The following is a 22661-nucleotide window of genomic DNA, read 5'->3' as shown; positions in this document are numbered from 1 at the left end:
AAGTCGCCACCTGAGGGGCGAAGGGGGTATGGGGTGGGGTCTGGGGAGCTCCCCCTGCTTCCCCTCGGCCCCCGTCCAGCTTCTGCACAGCAGCCACCAGCCTGGGTCCTGAGCCCCAGCCAGGCTCCGAGACGCCACTGAACAGCCCCCAGTGGCTTCTTCCCGCCAGCCTGAAGGTAAGATCCTGACCTTGGCTTCAAGGCCCTGTGTGGTCTAACCCCAGCCTGCCTCCCCTGGTCACCCCTCACCAAGTCCTGCCTCCCCTGGTCACCCCTCTCCAAGTCCTGCCTCTTCTCCCCTCCTGCATTCCCGAACATTCCAGGTTTTGGAAGATGCCACACATGTGCTGTCCCTTCTGCCTGGGGCACTATCCCCCGACCCTTTTCACTCACAGGCTGGGCTTCATCCTACAGGGACTGGCTGGAAGGGCACTTGCTCTGGGCGGGGGACTTTTGGAGACTCTGCACTCCTGCCACGCCTGCGTGTTTCATCATGACCTCCCCACAAAGTCTGGGAGCCGTCCCATCAGGGGTGCCAGTGGTGACCACCCCAGTGCACAAAGAGGGAAGGTAGGAGACAGGTGAGAGACGAGACCTGAGAGTGAGTGACCAGAGAGGTGAGCACATGCGAGGGATGAGGGACAGGGAAGACAGAGTCAGACAAGGCAGGGGCGGCGGGGGGAGGCAGCCAGGTGTCTGCAACACACGAGGGTGCTCGGTAACCCACACAGAAGCGGCTCAGAACACACTCCTGACTTTGGCCCCAGGAAGGAGAGAGAAGGCGGCAGTGTGGGAGTCCGATGGCAAAGGCCCCCAGAACAAGGGAAGCTGCCTTGTTTGTTGCTGATTCCAGAGGCCGCTGCGAGGTGGAGAACAGCTCCCCTCTTAGCCTTGGACCTACTGGGTATTTTCTTGTTTTGTGGGACTTGATTCCAGTCGCTTTGCGATCAAGCTACCATTACTAACAGCCAGGCCCTGGGGTCAGAGAGAGGCGAGCCATGCGGGTAACACGCGACTTCACACCCACCCAAGGCCCAAGACTCTCATCTTAGTCTCCACGCAGCCTTCGTTATCTTTTCTCACACGTTATCTTCATTTACAGTAGACCAAAGGCATGCTTGTTTGAGAAAACGCCCATCTCGGGGCCAGTCGCCCAGCGCTAGCATGTGTGACACAGAACGCCACAAGAGTCCCACACAGCCATCCTCTGATGGAGGCGCAGGCGGCCCCCTCCAGGCAGCTATCCTAGCTGCTCCTCCTCAAAGAGGCCAGCCACCTTGTGCCCCTGCTTTTCTTTTCTGCCCCCCGCCTCTGCTCTGGCCAGCCCGGCTCTCTGCCCCATCACTGGACACCAGCCTTCATGCTGATCCCCTGGCCAGGCCCCGCTGCTGCCCTCCCCGTGCCTGTGCTGCGCTGCTACCGTGAGCTTCCTGCAACGCTGCGGTGGCCCACAGCCCCCTGCGATCAAGGCCTCACTTGAAGATGCAGGGGGGACACACAGAGCTAGACCACCCCCTGACCGCCCTCCAAGCACTGTGCCGGGCTCTGTAGGGATCCATTTGCCACTCGCACCCCCGCGAGGTCTCAGGAGGCTGGGGACCTTCCCCGCAGCGGGCACTGCCTCACCGCCAGGGTCGGGGTCTGGCCCTGGCCGGGGCGCCCCCGCCAGCCTCATCCCGGAGCAGCGATGCCTGCGCTTCTCATGATCGTCCTGAGCTGAGTGTGCTCGGGTGAGTACGAATTCGCGTGCTTTCGAGAACAGAGGAGCATGCGGCATGCAGGCTTGAAGAAGGAGTTGGGCCCTGTCCTCACCAAGTTCGTGACCAGCACAGGGCCAGGCTGGTAGCGCCAGCAGAGGGAGCCAGGCGGGTGAGGGGGGCGGGGCGGCAGGAGACCTCAGCCCTGGTGCATTTCTAACAACACAACACGTAGGAAGAAGCTGCCAGAGGCTTGGGTGCCTAAGTGACTCAAGACTGGAAAGCAGCGCTCCAGGGGCCCTGGATTTGGCAGCCTAGGACCACGAGCCGGGTCAGGGCACCGGGTCAGGGCAGAGCACCGCTCTGGGAGCTCGCCTGGGGGTGATTCAATCTCATCACAGCGCTTGTGTCAGGGGCCAGCCTTGCAGAATGCCACATCTAAGAGAGGGAAAAGGTGATGAACACCACCTTGTCCCTGTGGCCTGGAGAAGGGAATCCGGGAGCTGAGAGGACAGACCCAGAGGCCTGGAGCGGGGGCGGGGCGGGTGACAGGAGGCCGCCAGGCGCCAAAGGGGCCGTCGCAGGACTGACTTTGGCTACACGACTCCAGAGTCACAAGGCAAGACACACGGGTTACAAGAGAGAAGGGGACAGGTTTGGGGACCATGCTTGTGAGGTGGCCTTTTGAAGGCCACGGCTGATTCTTAACTGTCCAGATGCCATGGAACTAACAGGAGGGGTGCTCGTCGGCACAGGCGTGGGCACAGGATGCCTGAAGTTGGTGACTGATGGCTTACTGGCCACGAAACTGAAAACCTGTATTTTGAATACTGACCACTGACCAAAGAAGTTGCCTAACTAACTGTATACTGTTTGGTTTCATGGGAAAAGAGCTGAGACTGTGCCTCAACTTCCGATGTTGTTCAATAAAGGGAACATTTTACAACTCCTAAAAGTTGGCATTTTTGCGACTCAAAACACACATTACATCCAGAACCCTGGTGTTCGGTAGGTAGAAACGTGCTCTGGCCCTGCTGGCGCCCAGCATGTCTGCGCCGGTGTGGCCGTGCCCGCTGCCCTGGCCACTTCAACACGGGAAGCAGCTAGTGGCCCCATGCCCGCGTTAGACATTTGCCTCATATGCGGTGATAGAAGGGCCCTCAGAGTAAGTGCAGGGGCGGGTCAGGTCAGGGAAGGTTTCCTAAGAAAAGGTTCTCTGAGCATCCCCTGTTGGCATGGTGTGAGGCCGAGGGCAGGGAAGGCACTCTGAGGTCAGAGGGTTTGAGGGGCCCCTGGCGGGATGCGGCATCCATCGCAGGCCAGGAGACGGGCATAGGTGGGGGGCGACGGGAGGCCCGGTTCAGGGGCTGCTCCGGGAGAAGAACAAGTACTGTGCTGAACAAGCCCTGATAGTGGCCTTCTGGAGAACAGTCCTCAGGTCTCCAGGGCAGCGCAGCCAACTCAGAGGGTTAGAGGACAAAAGGGCTTCCATAGCTGAAGCTTCGTGGAACCGGTGCATGGAGCAAGGAAGCAGAGTAAGGGAAAGAGGAGGCGAGTGGCGAGGCGAGGAGAGGGGAGTGGTGAGCCGCGCACAAGCAGGAAGTGGTGCCCCAGGCGGCAGGCTGCACTGTCAGGACGGAGCCCGAAGCCAAGGCTACAGCAAGCGAATTTCTAGCATGGAAGGAAGGTTAGTGAAGTGACGGCCTTGTCAACGTTCACATGCCACGCAACTGAGAGGGACATGAACAGTTCAGTCCTCCCCGTGGTTAGTGGGGCTTGGGGACTATTACAGGTGTCCCCCCTAAATTCATAAGTTGAAATTCCAGCCCTCAGTACCAAAGAATGTGACCTTATTTGCAGAGAGAGTCTTTACAGAGGTAATGAAGTTAAAATGAGGTCAGTAGGGTGGCTCTAATCCAGTATGACTGGTGTCCCTATGAAAAGGGGAAATCTGGACACAGATACTCATAGAGGGAAGATGACGTGAAAAGGCACAGGGAGCAGATGGCCGTCTACAAGCCAAGGAAAGAGGCCTGGAACGGATCCTGCCCTCACGGCTCCCAGAAGGAACCAACCCTGAGACACCCTGATTTTGGACTTCCGGGCTCCAGAACTGGGGGACAATACATTTCTGTTGTTGGACCCACCCAGTCTGTGGGACTTTGTCACGGCTGCCCAAGCAGGAGGAGACAGATGAAACATGCCTGGAGAGGCTCTGAAGGTGCAGAGCAAGAGGGAGGGATCAGGCAGGAGGGGGGCAGAGAGGAAAGACGTATCTGCACATCTGGGGCCAACAGAAGTGATGAGGTCAAACTGGGCCCTGGAGACGTGCTCCTGGTGCACGGCCAGTAAACCCGAAGACAATTCAACTTAAAAAAAAAAAAAAAAGCCCAGAACCCTCAGTAGAAAGCCACGTGCCCATGGAGGTGAGGGCTGGCTGCCTGGTTCTCAACCACACCCACCATGTCCCGGCCACCCAGCTGGAAGAGCTCAGCCACTGAACACCAAGGGCGACCACAGCCGGTTGCCTGGCCCTGATGTGCACTGTTCTGTAATATTTTTTCAATCTCAGGAGATGTTACAGTGAAAAGGGAGGGGGAAACGACCCCTTCCTCAAGGGGGTACATGCGCTGTGACTCGGCACGTGCCCTCTTTCTGTTGTGCTACCAGAGTCTATAAGCTGTGACCGAGTCGAGTCATCGGAAGGACTGACAAATGCAGTAATTTACAACACTTCATCAGCTGTGTACCTTCACTTACTTCTACACCACCATCTTTCCTTGGGCAGAAAGATATGCTTTTTTTGAAAAGAAAAACAAAAAGATACCTGAGGCCTCATTCGTGGATTCCATCGCACGTAATAGTTTACCCATAATTCCAAATGACTCAGACTAGTAACAGGATATAGGACGTGGTTTTCATAATTCACAAAGAAGGGATTAGAAAACTCATCCAGCTGGCTATTGGTATAAGACCATAGAGATATAGTCTTTGTATACACATCCTGAAAAACAAAAAAAGGAATACACTGAAATAAATTCAACTTCATAGCCTCAAGAATTTGTACCACGTGGAGAAAAGGACTTGAATAATGAAGGGGGTTCAACTGATAAAAACCAGGAACATTTACTAAGTCCCACCCCATCCCTCTGCACACATGACCCAAAAACAAACTAGTTACTGTCCTAGAAAAACGTACTGCTGAGTTAGATGACATCTGGCGACTGTGTCTGTTTGAAGGCAGAATGAGAACCTTCTAACAATCCCAGGATGATGGGGCCCATATTTAACAAATACATTTTTTATTCTTTTTTGCACGTTGCTTGTGTGACCCTTAATATTAAGGACCATAGGTAGAATTTACAGATAAGATTCCTTTCACTGGAAAATCATGGCTATCTGGGGGAAAACCTGTGGGGTGGCAGGCTGAAGAAGCCTTATATAGAGAATATATCATTAAATTATAGATCCCCACCTCCCAATTTTACAGTACACTGTAACTTTGCATTGCTCATCGGAATGCAGGCACCCAAACCCACAGGCATGATGGGGCAGATCGACATTAAACGTGGATCAAGTACAAAGCCAAAGTGAGAAAACAGTGAGGCCAGGAGTGTTTTCCACCATTCTGCTGCTCCCAAGCCAGCTGACTTCTCCCCAAGTTATCTAGACACAAGAGATTAGGATCTCTTCATATTTTATATTTTATATTTACAAGAGAAACACCAGCAATAATTCAAGGGACCCCAAATAGCCAAAACAATCTTGGGAAAAAAGAACAAATTTGGAAGTCTCACACTTCCCAATTTCAAGACTTAACTACAAAGTTGCAGTAATCAATACAGGTGGTACTGGCATAGGATGGACAGACATAGACATACACATCAATGAAATAGAATAGAGAGTACAGAAATGAACCTTCACATTTATGGTCAACTGATTTTCAACAAGGATGCCAAGAAAACTCAATGGGAGAAAGAATGTTTTCAACAAACAGTGCTGAGACAACTAGACAACTAGAGAACCACGTGCAAAAAAATGAAGGTGAACCGTTACCTCACACCACATACAAAAAGTAACTCAAAATGGACAACAGGCCTAAACATAAGAGCTAAACTCTTAGAAGAAAACATAGGCTTAAACTTTCATGACCTTGAGTTAGGCAATGGTTTCTTAGATATGACAACAAAAGCACAAGCAACAATAAGAACCAAAAAAACCCAGATAACTTGGACTTCACCAAAATTAAAGACGTGTGTTTCAAATGACACCATCAAAGAAGTGAAAATACAGTGCACAGAATGGAAGAAAATATTTGCAAATCGTATCTGATAAGGGACTTATGTATGTAAAGAATACATAAGGAACTCTTTCACTCAATAATAACAAGATAACCCAAATAAAAATGGGCAAAGGATCTGAATCAACATTTGTCCACAGACATATACAGTTGGCCAATAAGCACCTGAAGAGGTGCTCAGCATCATTAGTCATCAGAGAAATGCACACAAAAATCACAATGAAATACCACTTCACACCCAACTGGGATGGCTAGAATCAAAAAGATAAACAATAACAAGTGTCTACAAAGATGTGAAGAAAATGGGACCCTAAGACATTGCTGGTAAAAATGTTAAATGTTGCAACTGCTTTGGAAAACAGTCTGGTGGTTCCTCAAAGGGTTAAACATAGAGCTACCATATGAACCCAGCAATTCGACTCCTAGGTGTCTCCCCAAGAGAAGTGAAAGCATATGTCCTCACAAAACCTTGAACATGAATGTTCATAGCAGCAGTATTCATAAGAGCCCAAAGTAGAAACAACCCAAATGTCCATCTGCTGATGACTGGATAAACAAATTATGGTCTGTCCATACAATGGAATATTATTCAGTCATGAAAAAGGAACGACACACTGGTATATGCCAAACATGGATGAGCCTTGAAAACAGTATGCTTAGTGAAATCAGCCAGACAGGAGAGGACAAATGCTGTATGATTCTATTTATACAAAATGTCCAGGAGAGGTGAGTTCACAGAGACGGAAAGTAGATTAGTGGCTGCCGCGGGCTGGGCGGAGGGAGGAATCGGGAGTGACTGCTAACGGGTATGGGATTTCTTTTTGGGGTGATGAGAATTTTATGAAATTAGATGGTGGGGATGGTTGCACCCTGAATATACTAAAAACCACTGAACAGTCCACTTTAAAAGGGTTAATTGTATGGTATGTAAATTATATCTCAAGAGAGCTGATTTTTTCGAGTACATTTTGATTTAAAAAAAAAGATAAGACCATAAGGATTTAAATTCTACATATGAACCATATTGTTCTGTTGACATTTTCTTTAAAAACAGCTTTATTGAGATAAGTCACATACCATAAAATTCACTCATTTAAATTCTTTTTCTTCATTAGGAGGTTAACAGGGCCCCATCACACTGGGCCCTCAGGAATGTGGACTTCACCCTGATCACAGTGGGAAGCCACAGGGAGGTTTCAAGCAGAGGAGAGGCATGTGACCAGTCTGAAGTTTGGGAGCGCTGCCCTGGTCGCTATGCTTGGATTCACTGGAGGTCAGAAATGCTCGTTTCTGGGCAGCTGCCTTAGTTCCAGATGCAAGACTGCGGGCTGGGTAGGCTTCAACTAGGCTTGTCGTGGTGGAGCAGTGAGGGGTGGCCAGATTGCAAATCCATCCTGGGACAGGGCTGGCAGTACTCACTGAGGGACTGAACGTGGCAGCTGAGGTGAGGGCGAGGGAGGGATTGACGATGGCCCCTATGTATGTGGCCTTAGCATCTAGATGGGCAGAGGTGCCACTGAGTGGGATGCAAAAGGGTGAGGGAGGAAGAGGAAAACAGCATTTGGATCCCCAAGACAGATGAAGCTACCTGGAGAGAGAACAAGAAGAGGACCTGGGCCCGGGCGACTCCAAGTTTAGAGATGGGTTAAAAGGAAACAGACGGAGCAGGGAAGGCCAGCGAGGTGGGGGAGAACCAGAGAGGGCATAGGGTGAGGGAGTGGTCAGCTGTGCGCTGAGAGAGAGGGAGGCGGGCTCTGGGGGCCTGCCGTTTTCTCCTAAGTTCTCGAATGTTCTAGCACACTAAACCCGCTGGCAGAAGTCCTTTTCTGTGAACCAGAGGACACTCTTTAAGCTGCCTTCTCCCAATGCTTCCTCACTTTTGATCATTTCTGTCTTTTATCCCAAAGTGAGGAGAAAAGGAAGAGGTAAATCTAACAGAGAAGCTTGGTAACTGCTCCTTTATCAGCTTGATGGAAACAAAGTTGAGCTTGCTACCTCAGGAGAGGTTTGGGCTCATCTACAGACTTCCTTGTCCATGGTCTCCCAGTACCCTTCTGCCCAAGAGCACAGAGAAAGACGAGCAGCATCATAGCATTTGGAGATTAGAGGGTCCAGAGTCTAGTCCTGACACTAGAGACCTCAGGGAGCTGTGGGCTCCCTGGGCCCCCGCACCCGTAAAGGAAGGGGCTTTCGTCAACTCAGCTGGAAGATTAGACACATGCGCTGGGGCTGGTGAACCCTGGGAGGGCATTTCGTGCAACCCCTCCATTTACAGACAGCAGCAGGGTGAGACCCAAGTCCCCTCTCCATTTCAGTCCCCCTTCTGCAGTGGCACTTAATGGGAAAGGCACTCGAGCAATCAGGAAAGCCAGAGGATATAATACACTTACCTCTTTCAGTCGCTGCTGTTCACAGTTGCACAAGAAAGTCCCAAAGAGACAGCTATAAAGGTGATCCAAAATTGTAATCAAGAATAGTTCATTAAACTCGAATGCTGAAGGAAACTTAAATGGAGAGAGAAATAAGGTTTAGTTTTAAAGTTCAATTTCTAAAACAAATTGGTACTAAGTTTTTTGTGAAAGACAGCTAAGCTACAACTTGGAATATAGTCAAAGATTAAAAGGAAAACTGAGGCCATGTAGAACTTAATTGTCTCCAGGTTCCAGGCCAAGCTTATAGATCTGGCTGAGAGACAACCTGAAGCAACAGAAACTGTTGTACTTTTCAGATCTATAAGCTGCTTCCACTTCTCGCCACGATGACAGAACAGCCTGCATTCATCCTTGTGCCAGAGACAACTAGAGAGCTGGACAAAATATATGACCCAGCTGTTTGTAGACACTGGCAACAGCCAGGAGCACAGGACTGTGATAACCACACCCCGCCCCAGCTCAGAATGGAAACCAATGAGACAAGTCCTACTATTGTCCCAGCTTCCCTTGTGGAAGCACATTCTGAGTCACAGAGAAGGGAGGGGGATTCCCAGGTAAGTGACTGAAGAAGAAATAGAAAGTCCTTTTCTATTAAACAAACAACTCGAAATTAAAAGCCTTCCCACAGAGACAACTCCATGGACATACATCCCCAGATTCTTACCAATATGTAAGCACACTGAACCTGGCAATATACAATGTAAAAGGGGCAACACCACATGGCCAAGTGGGGTTTGTCTCGGGAATGCAAGGCTGCTTTAAGAGTTGAAGATCAAGGTTACCAAAAACAAAAAAAAACCCCAAAAAAACTATTATTGTAATTCGCTATATTAACAGAATAAGGAGGAAAACCACATGATCCTCTCAATTGCTGTTTCAGGTAATTCTTAATGGGGCTAGCAGAATTCCAGCAAAGAATTACCACTGCCGTGAGTTTCTAGCCAGTAGCTGACATTTAGTAGCCATGATAGAGACGATCTGGAAATGATGATAATGATCCTAGCAGCAGGCATGTACTGGAAGCCTACCATGTACCAGAATTCTAATGTAAAAACATAGTGAAATATTCATCACCTATTCAATGAAGCAAAGGCAATTAGAACAAAACCAAATAGAATTACCCATCATATTTTTGTGCATCAGTGTACTTTAAAGATCTATTCCCTAATCAGAGATGTTTGCAGACTGTCACAACTAATTCTGTCATCTCTAGAGTGACAACCAGAGTCACTGATGGAAAGTTTATTTTTTAAGCTTATCTTTATTACTTTACTAGACCAGAGACAAGCTTCTCAATTCGAAACAATGGTCAATGCAGGACTGTCCAAACTCCATCTGAAATTGTTATTTTCCTCACCAGGCTATGACATTAGCCAACCTAAGGAATTCTGCTCAGCGGCCCTAGATTAAGATTTGCCTCTGTCTACCTTAAGGACTGCTCTCAGAGAAACACATAACTTTTTTTTTAATCTTGTTCTTAGATGAACTAAATCAATGATGAACCAAATCAATGATGAACTAAATCAACTAAATCTGGCCAAGTACATTAGGTCAATTTTTTCTAGTATTTTTCTATGCAGCTTAGTCATGCTCTATTTATAAGTTATTGGCACCAAGAAATTTATGAATCTTAAGCAAAAATATAACAGTTACATATATACTGAAGCAATTAAATCAAGGATAGAAATGGAAGGTCTGTATTTCATTTTCAAACGTTTAAAAATATACATTTATCAACAGGACAGCAAAGCTTCTATTGACATATTTTTGAAGTCATGAGTCTTTAGTCCTAACGCTGAGCCCGCATTCTGGATCTGCGAGCTTGGTTGGGCGGGCCGTGGAGGGGGGCATCGCCACTGACTACAAGCCTTACTCCGGCCAAGTGGGTAGCAGGTATGGGAGGTCAGGGTGGGCGGGGCTCAGCCCAAGCCGGTTGGCACCCGAAACACGGGGACACAAAGGCTCCATCTATTCATGTTAGGTCAGGACTGCTATTCGTATCCGAAGGGCATTGTGTTAAACTCAGTTCAGGAAACATTTCATCAGAGGAAGTAGCAACTGCTAGATACAAATACAAGATTAAGCCTCTGTGATTCACAGTTTCTTTTAGCCTTTTCTCCTGGAAACTATACCATACACTTTAAAAAGTGTGGTCTCAAAAACCCCATAGAAATCCATAATGAAATTCTGCACCTGGACAAAAACATCAACTATTAAACCGATCCAAAAGGGTAAAAAGTCTGTTTAAACTGGGGTTATTGCAGAATGTCTTTGAGACTCTTCTCTGGAGTCCTTCAATGACTTTTTCCCTCAGTTCCTTTGATATCAATTTGTGCACACAGACTAGTTCATTTCATTGAGATGTCTAACAACGTTACACTGACTTGGCTTATTTGATTTAGCAGTAGGAAACCTAAAAATAAGTTAATCTTGTCACATTACTGCATCTTTTCTGACAAGCTACATATCTCATTCACTTGTAACTTAATTCATAGTTAGACTGATTATTGGTGTGTCTCCTAATGCATTAACAATGGTATTTTAAAAGAAATTAATTATACACATTTCACGGACAGAATCTTAAAGCTTGTAAGAAGCATCTGAAACCTAACCCAAACCCCTCATTTTCTTTCTTAAAAATCAAACATTACAAAAATTATATAAATTAGACATGAAAATAGACACTAAGCAATATGAAGAATGGAAGTCAGTTTGAAGATGTTACACACACACACGCACGCACACACACGCACACACACACGCACTTTAGGCAGTTGGGAGGAATAAGCTACTTCACATCCACAAAAATGGTGCTTATCCCTTCAGAAGCATCAGAATTATTTTCTGTGTTCAGCCTTTTTATGTAATTTTTCTGAAATGTATGTCATACCTTCCTGTCTTAACCTGAATGTAACCATCATTTAATTTTGTTACTGGCTTGGAATCAATACAAATTGCGAGTACATGGCACTACAAAACAGTAAGACTTGAGGCCGGTGTCCGTGCCTTTTGAGTATGTGTTTGCTGTTCCCTGTTACTCATACCATCGGGTGCCCGCCGCTGAGACCACCCCTCCTCTACCCCCACCCCTCTACCTAACTGGCTGCTTTGAATCAGCCGTGAACTACGCACTCAGATGATGCAAGAGCCCAATCAGCTTGGGGAAGCTGGGTCTAAAAGTGCGAGGAAGTTCTAAGGGAGGGCCTGAGGACTCTGTGAAATGTACTTCGGCTGCTTAGAACCCCACGCCAGCCCAATTATTTTCTAATTTCTGAAGGCATATCTATCTATTCTCTCATGATCCTTCCTACTCCAGTGTGATCTGTGGACCAGTAGCACAGCCTGGGAGCTTGTTAGAAATGCAGACTCTCAGGCTCTGCCCCAGACCCGTGAATCAGAACTGCATTTTGACAAGATCCCCAGGGAATCTGTGTGCACAGTCAAGTTTAAGCAGCACCCCAGTAGAGCAGAATCCCTGGAGGGCTTGTGAAACAGAGTGCTGCCCCCCATCCAGGGTCAGCAGGTCTGGGGCGGGGCCTGGGAACCTGCATCTCTCAGTTCCAGGGAGGCTGAGGCTACTGGCCCCAGGACTGCACTGGGAACCACTTGTCTGGATCACTTGTCCTGTAACTCATTTTCATATCAGAACCAACTGGGGAGCTTTTAAGAACTACACACACCTGGGCCTCTCCCCAGGCCCACAGGAAGAAGGGTGTCCAGGGGCAGGGCCCAAGCAGGCGCATCTTTAACATGATATGGTCCCCTTCGTGTGCCCGAGGCAGTCAAGGCCAGACCTCCAGGTCAACAGGAAGGAGAGGGCCCAGGCCATGCTCTTCTATCCCCTCTTCCCCATAGTCCCACCCAAGCAGGCACCTTGGAAGGGGCTCTGCATTTTGCTTGCTCTTTCTGTCTCTCCCTCGCCTCTGTCCCTCTCACTGTATCTCTGCCTCTATTTTGGTTTCCCTCCTGTCTCCGGTCCCTCTGGCTGTCTCCGGCACTCTGGCTTGTTGTCTGGCTCTGATTCCAGGTCCATTTGCATGGCACAATGTCCTATCGTGAGGGTAAGACCCCAAACTTGGGTTTCGACGCTGGAGATGAGGGAAGAAACAGCACATGCCTTCTGGCCTGCTGACCATCGGGCCGACTGGCTTAGGGAAGGGAGACCCCTGCGTGGCCACCTGGCTTACCAGGGCCCCACGCACTGCCGGGTAAGAAATGACAAGACGCTCAGCAGCTTCGTATCTGCCACCGGTCCTGGGACAGTCCTTTTCCTCCTCACCTTGGGGTGGGAGGGGCTGTGGCCTGGGGCGGGGCGTAGAGGGTCCTGGATTCCCTGGTCTCCACCCCCTTTGTTCAGTCACATCCCCATTTCTAACTCCTGGGAATCTTCCAGTACCTGCCCAGCAGCGGGCTGTGCGTGCTTACCCTGACAGAGAGAGGGCAAGTGAAAGAAAGAGAAGGACTGAGGGGCAGGGTTTGCACAGCTGCCGGACAGCATGACGGACAAAAACTGCTTGCAGGAGAAAAGCACCTTTAGGTGTGAAGTTGGTTGTTTCCAATTTTCTGCTTATATTTCTAAGTAATTAGAATCAAACTGAGTTAAATAACAGAAGGGGTCATATTTAACACACACACATCTTCACTTTGAACGAACCTGAAATTAAAGTTTGTCTTCAACTTTAAGATATGCTTAGATCAGACTATAAAGGTCAGAAATAGACTTGAAATCTCTCACCTGTCTTGTCATTTGCCAAACACAGTCAATAAACTGAAGAAATATAGGGGATCGGTCAGCATCTGCATGGTTGTCATTGCCATGGCCCACTCGCTGAAAACAATCAAGAGGTTAAACATTTTAATGTATGCCATGGTCCTCTCAAAAGTCACTTTAAATTGCCTGGTGGCAAGAAGCATGTCTCATTTATATGTCCCAAGGCCTAACAGAATTCCAGGCACATAAAAGGCACTCAAAAACGTTCATTGCGTTGAACCGATTGCCATTACTCTTAGGAAACAAAATTTCAGCGTCCTGTTTTTACACGTTGATTGCTTTATAAGTGCCCTTTAGTGTAGTGGAGATGGAGAAGTCATAAGCAAAAGGCCAGCCGACCTTTCAGTCCACCCCAGCCACCATGCCAAGTGCTTGGTGTCAATGTGGGACCAGCAATTAGCAGCTCACAAAGCACATGACGACTGCCGTTTTCTCCACAAGTGTAGTGTTTTTCCCCCATTTTTCAGAAATGTCAAGAAGTCTGAGAATCAAAACAACAATTAACAGTCCACAAGTTTTAGCCAATTCTGCATGACTCAGAGAACCTCAAAGCCTCACTGTTGAAATGGTAATGGGGAGTCTTCAAGGCAGTTCGGGATTGTATCTCCAGGTTTTCTTCCAGTTTTAAGACATAACTGATATCCAGTATTGTATATCATACCTTTTGATATTTTACAAGATGTTAATAGATTCACATTAAAAGGTAAAAGATAATTTCAAACACATAAACAGGACTGACAAAAACACTGAAAATGTCAAGTTAAAAACAGCTCACGAGAGAGCATTCTAACAAAAACTTCGAGTAATTTGATGCCTAAGCAAAAGGATGAAAAGGAAAGTTATGAAGATACAAGGCGATCACCACACAGGAAGATCAAGAAATACTGGCCTATGAAATCGCCACCAAGAAAGACAGAAAAAGAAATAAATGATCAAGTCAACATGAACCCCTCAAAGGAACAGTATACTGCCTTCTTTTTTAAAAAAAATTTAATTGTAGTGAAAAATACATATCAAATTTACCAGCAAAACCATTTTAAGTGTATAGTTCAGTGGCATTAAGTACATTCACACTGTTGTACAAGCATCGCCAGCATCCGTCTCTAGAACTTCCCAAACTGAAAGAGTAACTCCCTATTCCCCTCCGCCAGCCCCTGGACCCCCTCATCCTCCTTTGTCTCTACAGATTCGACTGCTCTAGATACTTCATACACGTGGAATCGTGCCGTTTGTCCTTTTGCAACTGGCTTCTTTCATTTAGCATAACGTCCTCTTAATTCATCCGTGTTGTAGCAGGTATCAGAATTTTCTTCCCTTTGGAAGCTGAATGACATCCCACTGTATGGGTAGACCACAGTCTATTTACCCATTCACCTGTTGATGGACACTGGGTTACTTCCACCTTTGGGCTACTGTGAGTCATGCTGCTACGAACATGGGTGTGCAAGTAAGTGTCTGAGTCCCTGTTTTGGGGGTATATACTCAGAAGCAGAATTGCTGGATCGTATGGTAGTTCTATTTTTAAGTTTTTGAGGCACTGCCATACTGTTTTCCAGAGTGGCTGCATGCATTGCATTACTTCTGTACTTCTATATAAAATAATTTGTGGAACCTACTCCTCAGTATTTAAGGCACCAGGGGAAGTTTTGCACTGACAGTTTACAACTTAAGATCCATTCTTTCTTTTAATAGAGACGCATTGAACTCTTACGGTGCGTGCAAGGCGTCCCCCACCCAGCCCTCAGGATTTCTGGTGGTTTCATGGGGTCCAGTGGAGGCCAGGCCCCTGGCTAGGAACCTGGGGTACACTATACATGAGACCCAGCATCTGTGCTCAATGAATAATTCACTTGTGGTTTAGTCGCAGGAGAAGACCTGTAAACAACAGAGGCGATAAAGTGCGCCGGGGCTTCCTAGTCCGAGACACATATGGTGGGGCTGCAAAGGAACAAGCAGCCACCCCAGGATGGTCTAGAGGAGGAAGCTAGGCGGGAAAGTCACGAGTCACGGTCATGGAGGAGGTCTTACTTGAGATAGAACTTGAAGGACCAGGAGGAACTTGCTTCTGGCTGGCCAGGGATAGATTCTATGAGAAGCAGTGGGGAGGCTCAGGGGGTGGGGGGTTGGTGGCGGCCACCAGGGGTGCCATAAGTAGCAGGGCACGGTTGAGGCAAGGCGAGAGAGGTGAGACGAGGTTGGAAAGGTGGGCCAGGGCCAGATCACCAAGGGCCCCAAACGTGGCGCTGAGGAGTTTGCCCACAACCCAGTAGGCCGTGGGCACTCAGAGGGGTTTGTGCTGGGGAGAGCCGGCACCAGATCTGCTTTATGTAATGCCCCATCTGCTACAGTGGGGACAGTGGGTTGGAAGGAGACAGGGAGACTGCCATAATAGTCCCGAGGGAGCTGGCCAGGCCTGAACTAAGGGGGATGGAGTGGCAATGGGGAGGGGATGACAGATTTGAAATACATGCATTTAAAATCATGGGACTGGCTGAGCTCAGTAAGGGATGAAGCATACAAAAAGAAAAGAAACGATGTGAGGACTGAGCCCTAGGGCACCCCAACATTAAGAAGTTGGGGAGAGTGAAGCCTCGTGAGCAGTGGATTAAATCCCCACAGTCAACTTGATGCACCCTGCATCTGTGGAACACACGAATAGACGACGAATCATCGCAAAAGTGAGGCGGTGGACTTTGGGAGCGACTGTAGACTTGGGGTTTGCTGTATGCGACTGACTGGTTCCTGATTTCTATGTTTATCTTAGTATAGTTTTAGCACTTGATATCATGGGTGGATTTGTTTATTGCTTTGGCTGCTCTCTTTTTATTACTTAAAATTTTTTTTATTTTAATAATTATTTTATTTTGTTTCTTTTAATTTTTAAATTTCTTTCTTTCTTTTTTTTCTCCCTTTTCTCCTGAGCCGTGTGGCTGACAGGGTCTTGGTGTTCTGGCCGGCTGTCAGGACTGGGCCTCTGAGGTGGGAGAGCCGAGTTCAGGACACTGGACCACCAGAGACCTCCTGGACCCACGTAATATCAATCGGCGAGAGCTCTCCCAGAGATCTCCGTCTCAACGCTAAGACCCAGCTCCACTCAACGGCCAGCAAGCTCCAGTGCTGGACACCCCATGCCAAACAACTAGCAAGAGAGGAACACAACCCCATCCATTAGCAGAGAGGTGGCCTAAAGTCATACTAACTTCACAGACACCCCAAAACACACTACTGGACATGGCCCTGCCCACCAGAAAGACAAGATCCAGCCCCAGTCACCAGAACACAGGCACAGTCCCCTCCACCAGGAAGCCTACAAAGCCCCTGAAGCAACCTTAGCCACAGGGGGCAGACAGCAGAAACAACGGGAACTACAAACCTGTAGCCTGCAAAAGGAGACCCCAAACACAGTAAGTTAAACAAAATGAGAAGACAGAGGAATACACAGCAGATGAAGGAGCAAGGTAGAAACCCACCAGACCAAACAAATGAAGAGGAAATAGGCAGTCTCCTGAAAAAGAATTCAGAGTAATAATAGTAAAGATGATCCAAAATCTTGGAAATAGAATGGAGAAAATATAAGACACGTTTAACAAGGATCTAGAAGAACTAAAGAGCAAACAAACAATGATGAACAACATTATAAATGAAATTAAAAATTCTCTAGAAGGGATCAATAGCAGAATTAATGAGGAAGAAGAACAGACAAGAGACCTGGAAGATAAAATAGCGGAAATCACTACTGCAGAGCAGAATAAAGAAAAAAGAATGAGAAGAATTGAGGACAGTCTCAGACACCTCTAGGACAATATTAAATGTAACAACATTCGAAATATAGGGGTCTCAGAAGAAGAAGAGAAAAAGAAAGGGTCTGAGAAAATATTTGAGGAGATTATAGTTGAAAACTTCCCTAACATGGGAAAGGAAATAGTCAATCAAGTCCAGGAAGTGCAGAGGGTCCCAAACAGGAAAAATCCAAGGAGAAACACTCCAAGAAACATATTAATCAAACTATCAAAACTTAAATACAAAGAAAAAATATTAAAAGCAGCAAGGGAAAAGCAACAAATAACATTCAAGGGAATCCCCATAAGGTTAACAGCTGATCTTTCAGCAGAAACTCTACAAACCAGAAGGGAGTGGCAGGACATATTTAAAGTGATGAAAGGGAAAAACCTACGACGAAGATTACTCTACCCACCAAGGATCTCATTCAGATTCGATGGAGAAATTAAAACCTTTACAGACAAGCAAAAGCTAAGAGAACTCAGCACCACCAAACCAGCTTTACAATGAATGCCAAAGGAATTTCTCTAGGCAGGAAACACAAGAGAAGGAAAAGGCCTACAATAACAAACCCAAAACAATTAAGGAAATGGTAACATGAACATACATATCGATAATTACCTTAAATGTAAATGGATTAAATGTTCCCACCAAAAGACATAGACTGGCTGAATGGATACAAAAACAAGACCCATATATATGCTGTCTACAAGAGACCCACTTCAGACCTAGGGACACATACACACCGAAAGTCAGGGAATGGAAAAAGATATTTCATGCAAATGGAAATCAAAAGAAAGCTGTAGTAGCAATTCTCATATCAGACAAAATAGACTTTAAAATAAAGACTATTACAAGAGACAAAGAAGGACGCTACATAATGATCAAGGGATCAACCCAAGAAGAAGATATTACAATTGTAAATAGTTACGCACCCAACATAGGGGCACCTCAATACATAAGGCAAATGCTAACAGCCACAAAAAGGGATATCGACAATAACACAATAATAGTAGAGGGCTTTAACACCCCACTTTCACCAATGGACAGATCATCCAAAATGAAAACAAATAAGGAAACACAAGCTTTAAATGACATATTAAACAAAATGGACTTAATTGATATTTATACCACATTCCATCCAAAAACAACAGAATACACTTTCTTCTCAAGTGCTCATAGAACATTCTCCAGGATAGATCATATCTTGGGACACAAATCAAGCCTTGGTAAATTTAAGAAAACTGAAATCGTATCAAGTATCTTTTCCAACCACAACGCTATAAAGCTAGATAACAATTACAGGAAAAAACTGTAAAAAATACAAACACATGGAGACTAAACAATACACTCCTTAATAACGAAGTGATCACTGAAGAAATCAAAGAGGAAATAAAAAAATACCTAGAAACAAATGACAATGGAGACAGGACGACCCAAAAACTATGGGATGCAGCAAAAGAAGTTCTAAGCGGGAAGTTTATAGCAATACAATGCTACCTTAAGAAACAGGAAACATCTCGAATAAACAACCTAACCTTACACCTAAAGCAATTAGAGAAAGAAGAACAAAAAAACCCCAAAGTTAGCAGAAGGAAAGAAATCATAAAGATCAGATCAGAAATAAGTAAAAAAGAAATGAAGGAAACAATAGCAAAGATCAATAAAGCGAAAAGCTGGTTCTTTGAGAAGATAAACAAAATTGATAAACCAATAGCCAGACTCATCAAGAAAAGAAGGGAGAAGACTCAAATCAATAGAATTAGAAATGAAAAAGGAGAAGTAACAACTGACACTGCAGAAATACAAAGGATCATGAGAGATCACTACAAGCAACTATATGCCAATAAAATGGACAACCTGGAAGAAATGGACAAATTCTTAGAAAAGCACAACCTTTCCAGACTGAACCAGGAAGAAACAGAAAATATAAACAGACCAATCACAAGCACTGAAATTGAAACTGTGTTTAAAAATCTTCCAACAAACAAAAGCCCAGGACCAGATGGCTTCACAGGTGAATACTGTGAAACATTTAGAGAAGAGCTAATACTTATCCTTCTCAAACTCTTCCAAAATATAGCAGAGGGAGGAACACATCCAAACTCATTCTACAAGACCACCATCACCCTGATACCAAAATCAGACAAAGATATCACAAAAAAGAAGACTACAGGCCAATATCACTGATGAACATAGATGCAAAAATCCTCAACAAAATACTAGCAAACAGAATCCAACAGCACATTAAAGGGATCATACACCATGATCAAGTGGGGTTTATCCCAGGAATTCAAGGATTCTTCAATATACGCAAATCAATCAATGTGATACACCATATTAACAAACTGAAGGAGAAAAACCATATGATCATCTCAACAGATGCAGAAAAAGCTTTTGACAAAATTCAACACCCATGTATGATAAAAACTCTTCAGAAAGTAGACACAGAAGGAACTTACCTCAACATAATAAAGGCCATATATGACAAACCCACAGCCAACATCATCCTCAGTGGTGAAAAACTGAAAGCATTTCCACTAAGATCAGGAACAAGACAAGGTTGCCCACTCTCACCACTATTATTCAACATACTTTTGGAAGTTTTAGCCACAGCAATCAGAGAACAAAAAGAAATAAATGGCATCCAAATCAGAAAAGAAAAGTAAGACTGTCACTGTTTGCAGATGACATGATACTATACATAGAGAATCCTAAAGATGCTACCAGACTACTACTAGAGCTAATCAATGAATTTGGTAAAGTAGCAGGATACAAAATTAATGCACAGAAATCTCTTGCATTCCCATACACTAATGATGAAAATCTGAAAGAGAAATTAAGGAAACACTCCCATTTACTACTGCAACAAAAAGAATAAAATACCTAGGAATAAACCTACCTTAGGAAACAAAAGACCTGTATGCAGAAAACGATAAGACACTGATGAAAGAAATTAAAGACGATACAAACAGATGGAGAGATATTCCATGTTCTTGGATTGGAAGAATCAACACTGTGAAATTGATTATACTCCCCAAAGCAATCTACTTTGATTGAGGTTCAATGCACTCCCTATCAAATTACCAATGTGGGCTTCCCTGGTGGTACAGCGGTTAAGAATATGCCTGCCAATGCAGGGAACACGGGTTTGAGCCCTGGTCTGGGAAGATCCTACATGCCGCGGAGCAACTAAGCCTGTACGCCACAACTACTGAGCCTGCACTCTAGAGCCTGTGAGCCAGAGCTACTGAAGCCCATGCATCTAGAGCCCATGCTCTGCAACAAGAGAAGCCACCGCAATGAGAAGCCTGTGAACCACAACCAACAGTAGCCCCCATTCACCACAACTAGAGAAAGCCCGTGAGCAGCAACAAAGACCCAGTGCAGCCAAATATAAATAAATAAAATAAATAAATTTGTTTAAAAAAAAAAAAACTACCAACGGCATTTTTCACAGAACTAGAACAAAAAATTTTACAATTTATATGGAAACACAAAAGACCCCAAATAGCCAAAGCAATCTTGAGAAAGAAAAATGGAGCTGGAGGAATCAGGCTCCCTGACTTCAGACTATACTACAAAGCTACAGTAATCAAGATAATATGGTACTGGCACAAAAACAGAAATATAGATCAATGGAACAGGATAGAAAGCCCAGAGATAAACCCATGCATGTATGGTCACCTTATCTTTGATAAAGGAAGCAAGAATATACAGTGGAGAAAAGACAGCCTCTTCCATAAGTGGTGCTGGGAAAACTAGACAGCTACATGTAAAAGAATGAAATTAGAACACTTCCTAACACCATACACAAAAATAAGCTCAAAGTGGATTAAAGACCTAAATGTAAGGCCAGACACTATCAAACTCTTAGAGGAAAACATAGGCAGAACACTCTATGACATAAATCACAGCAAGATCCTTTTTGACCCACCTCCTAGACAAATGGAAATAAAACCAAAAATAAACAAATGGGACCTAATGAAACTTCAAAGCTTTTGCACAGCAAAGGAAACCATAAACAAGACCAAAAGACAACCCTCAGAATGGGAGAAACTATTTGCAAACAAAGCAACTGACAAAGGATTAATCTCCAAAATATACAAGCAGCTCAGTAGCAAAAATGCAAACAACCCAATCCCAAAATGGACTGAAGACCTAAAGACACATTTCTCCAAAGAAGATATACAGATTGCCAACAAACACGTGAAAGGATGCTCAAGATCACTAATCATCAGAGAAATGCAAATCAAAACTACAATGAGGTATCACCTCACACTGGTCAGAATGGCCATCATCAAAAACTCTACAAACAATAAATGCTGGAGAGGGTATGGAGGAAAGGGAACCCTCTTGCACTGTTGGTGGGAATGTATATTGGTAGAACCACTATAGAGAGCAGTATGGAGCTTCCTTAAAAAACTAAAAACGGAACTACGCTACGACCCAGCAATCCCACTACTGGGCATATACCCTGAGAAAACCATAATTCAAAAAGAGACGTGTATCCCAATGTTCATTGCAGCACTGTTTACAATAGCCAGGACATGGAAGCAACTGAAGTGTCCATCGACAGATGAATGGATAAAGAAGATGTGGCACATATATTCAATAGAATATTACTCAGCCATGAAAAGTGAAATTGAGTTATTTGTAGTGAGGTGGATGGACCTAGAGTCTGTTGTACAGAGTGAAGTAAGTCAGAAAAACAAATACTGCATGCTAACACATATATATGGAATCTAAAAATAATAATAATGCTTCTGGAGAACCTCAGGACAGAACAGGAATAAAGACGCAGAGGTAGAGAATGGAGTTAAGGACACGAGGAGGGGGAAGGGTAAGCTGGAACGAAGTGAGAGAGTGGCATTGACTTATAAACACTATCAAATGTAAAATCGATAGCTAGTGGGAAGCAGCCACATAGCACGGGGAGGTCAGCTCGGTGTTTTGTGACCACCTAGAGGGGTGGGATAGGTAGGGTGGGAGGGAGGGAGATGCAAGAGGGAGGAGACATGGGGATGTTTTTATATGTATAGCTGAATCACTTTGTGATACAGCAGAAACCAACACACCATTGTAAGCAATTATACTCCAATAAAGGTGTTTAAAAAAAAAGAAGAAGTTGGGGAGAGAGGGAGGACCAGAAGGTAGGAGGAAATTCAGAAGGTTGCAGCCACCTAGAAGCCAAGGGAAGAAAGTGTTTGCAGAAGAAGGGAGCAATGACCAGTATCAAATGCTCAGGCCAAATAGGAGAAGCACTTGGCAGAGTGGCAGCCATTGGTGACTGTGACAAGAGCAGTGGCAGGGCGAAGGTGCAGGGGCGTGAGGAGGAAGCCTGGCTGAAGCGGGTTCAAGAGAGACCAGAAGGAGAGAAACAGTGAGAGCCAGAACAAACTAGTTTTGTGCAGATTTGTTGTAGTGGGGAGCAGATGTTCAGGGTGACACCTGGAGGGGGAAGTACAGTCAAGAGGGTTGGGTTTTAGGATGGGATAAGTAACAGCACGTTTCTATCAATGGAAACGATCAAGGGGAGAGGGGAGATGGAGGCAGGAACCACCCATGAGCCGGATGACGGGACAGGTGGGCAAGGAGAGAAATTGGCTTCAGGTAGGAGCTCATCCACAGAAACTCGAGGGAAGGAATAGTAGACAGACCCAGTGGGTGAGTGACTGCAGG

General features: G+C 45.6%; 1 protein-coding gene across 2 annotated transcripts in view; it reads right to left on the bottom strand.

The window, feature by feature from the left end:
• The window catches only part of MTMR1 (myotubularin related protein 1), a gene marked incomplete at its 5' end in the record, with an annotated part of 77866 nt that overhangs the window by 2713 nt on the left and 52492 nt on the right, over positions 1-22661 (bottom strand). For both annotated transcript variants that reach the window (XM_082865411.1, XM_082865412.1), the window contains 3 exons: positions 4524-4700; positions 8387-8500; positions 13164-13256. In XM_082865411.1, coding sequence (XP_082721537.1) covers positions 4524-4700; positions 8387-8500; positions 13164-13256 — 384 coding nt within the window. The remainder of the gene's footprint in view (positions 1-4523; positions 4701-8386; positions 8501-13163; positions 13257-22661) is intronic.

This window comes from Leucopleurus acutus (genome assembly GCF_964270905.1).
Source record: "Leucopleurus acutus genome assembly, chromosome: X".
In the NCBI taxonomy this organism is placed as follows: Eukaryota; Metazoa; Chordata; class Mammalia; order Artiodactyla; family Delphinidae; genus Leucopleurus; species Leucopleurus acutus.
Note: the sequence above shows the minus strand (reverse complement) of the source record. Positions and strands in the feature narration are given on the sequence as shown.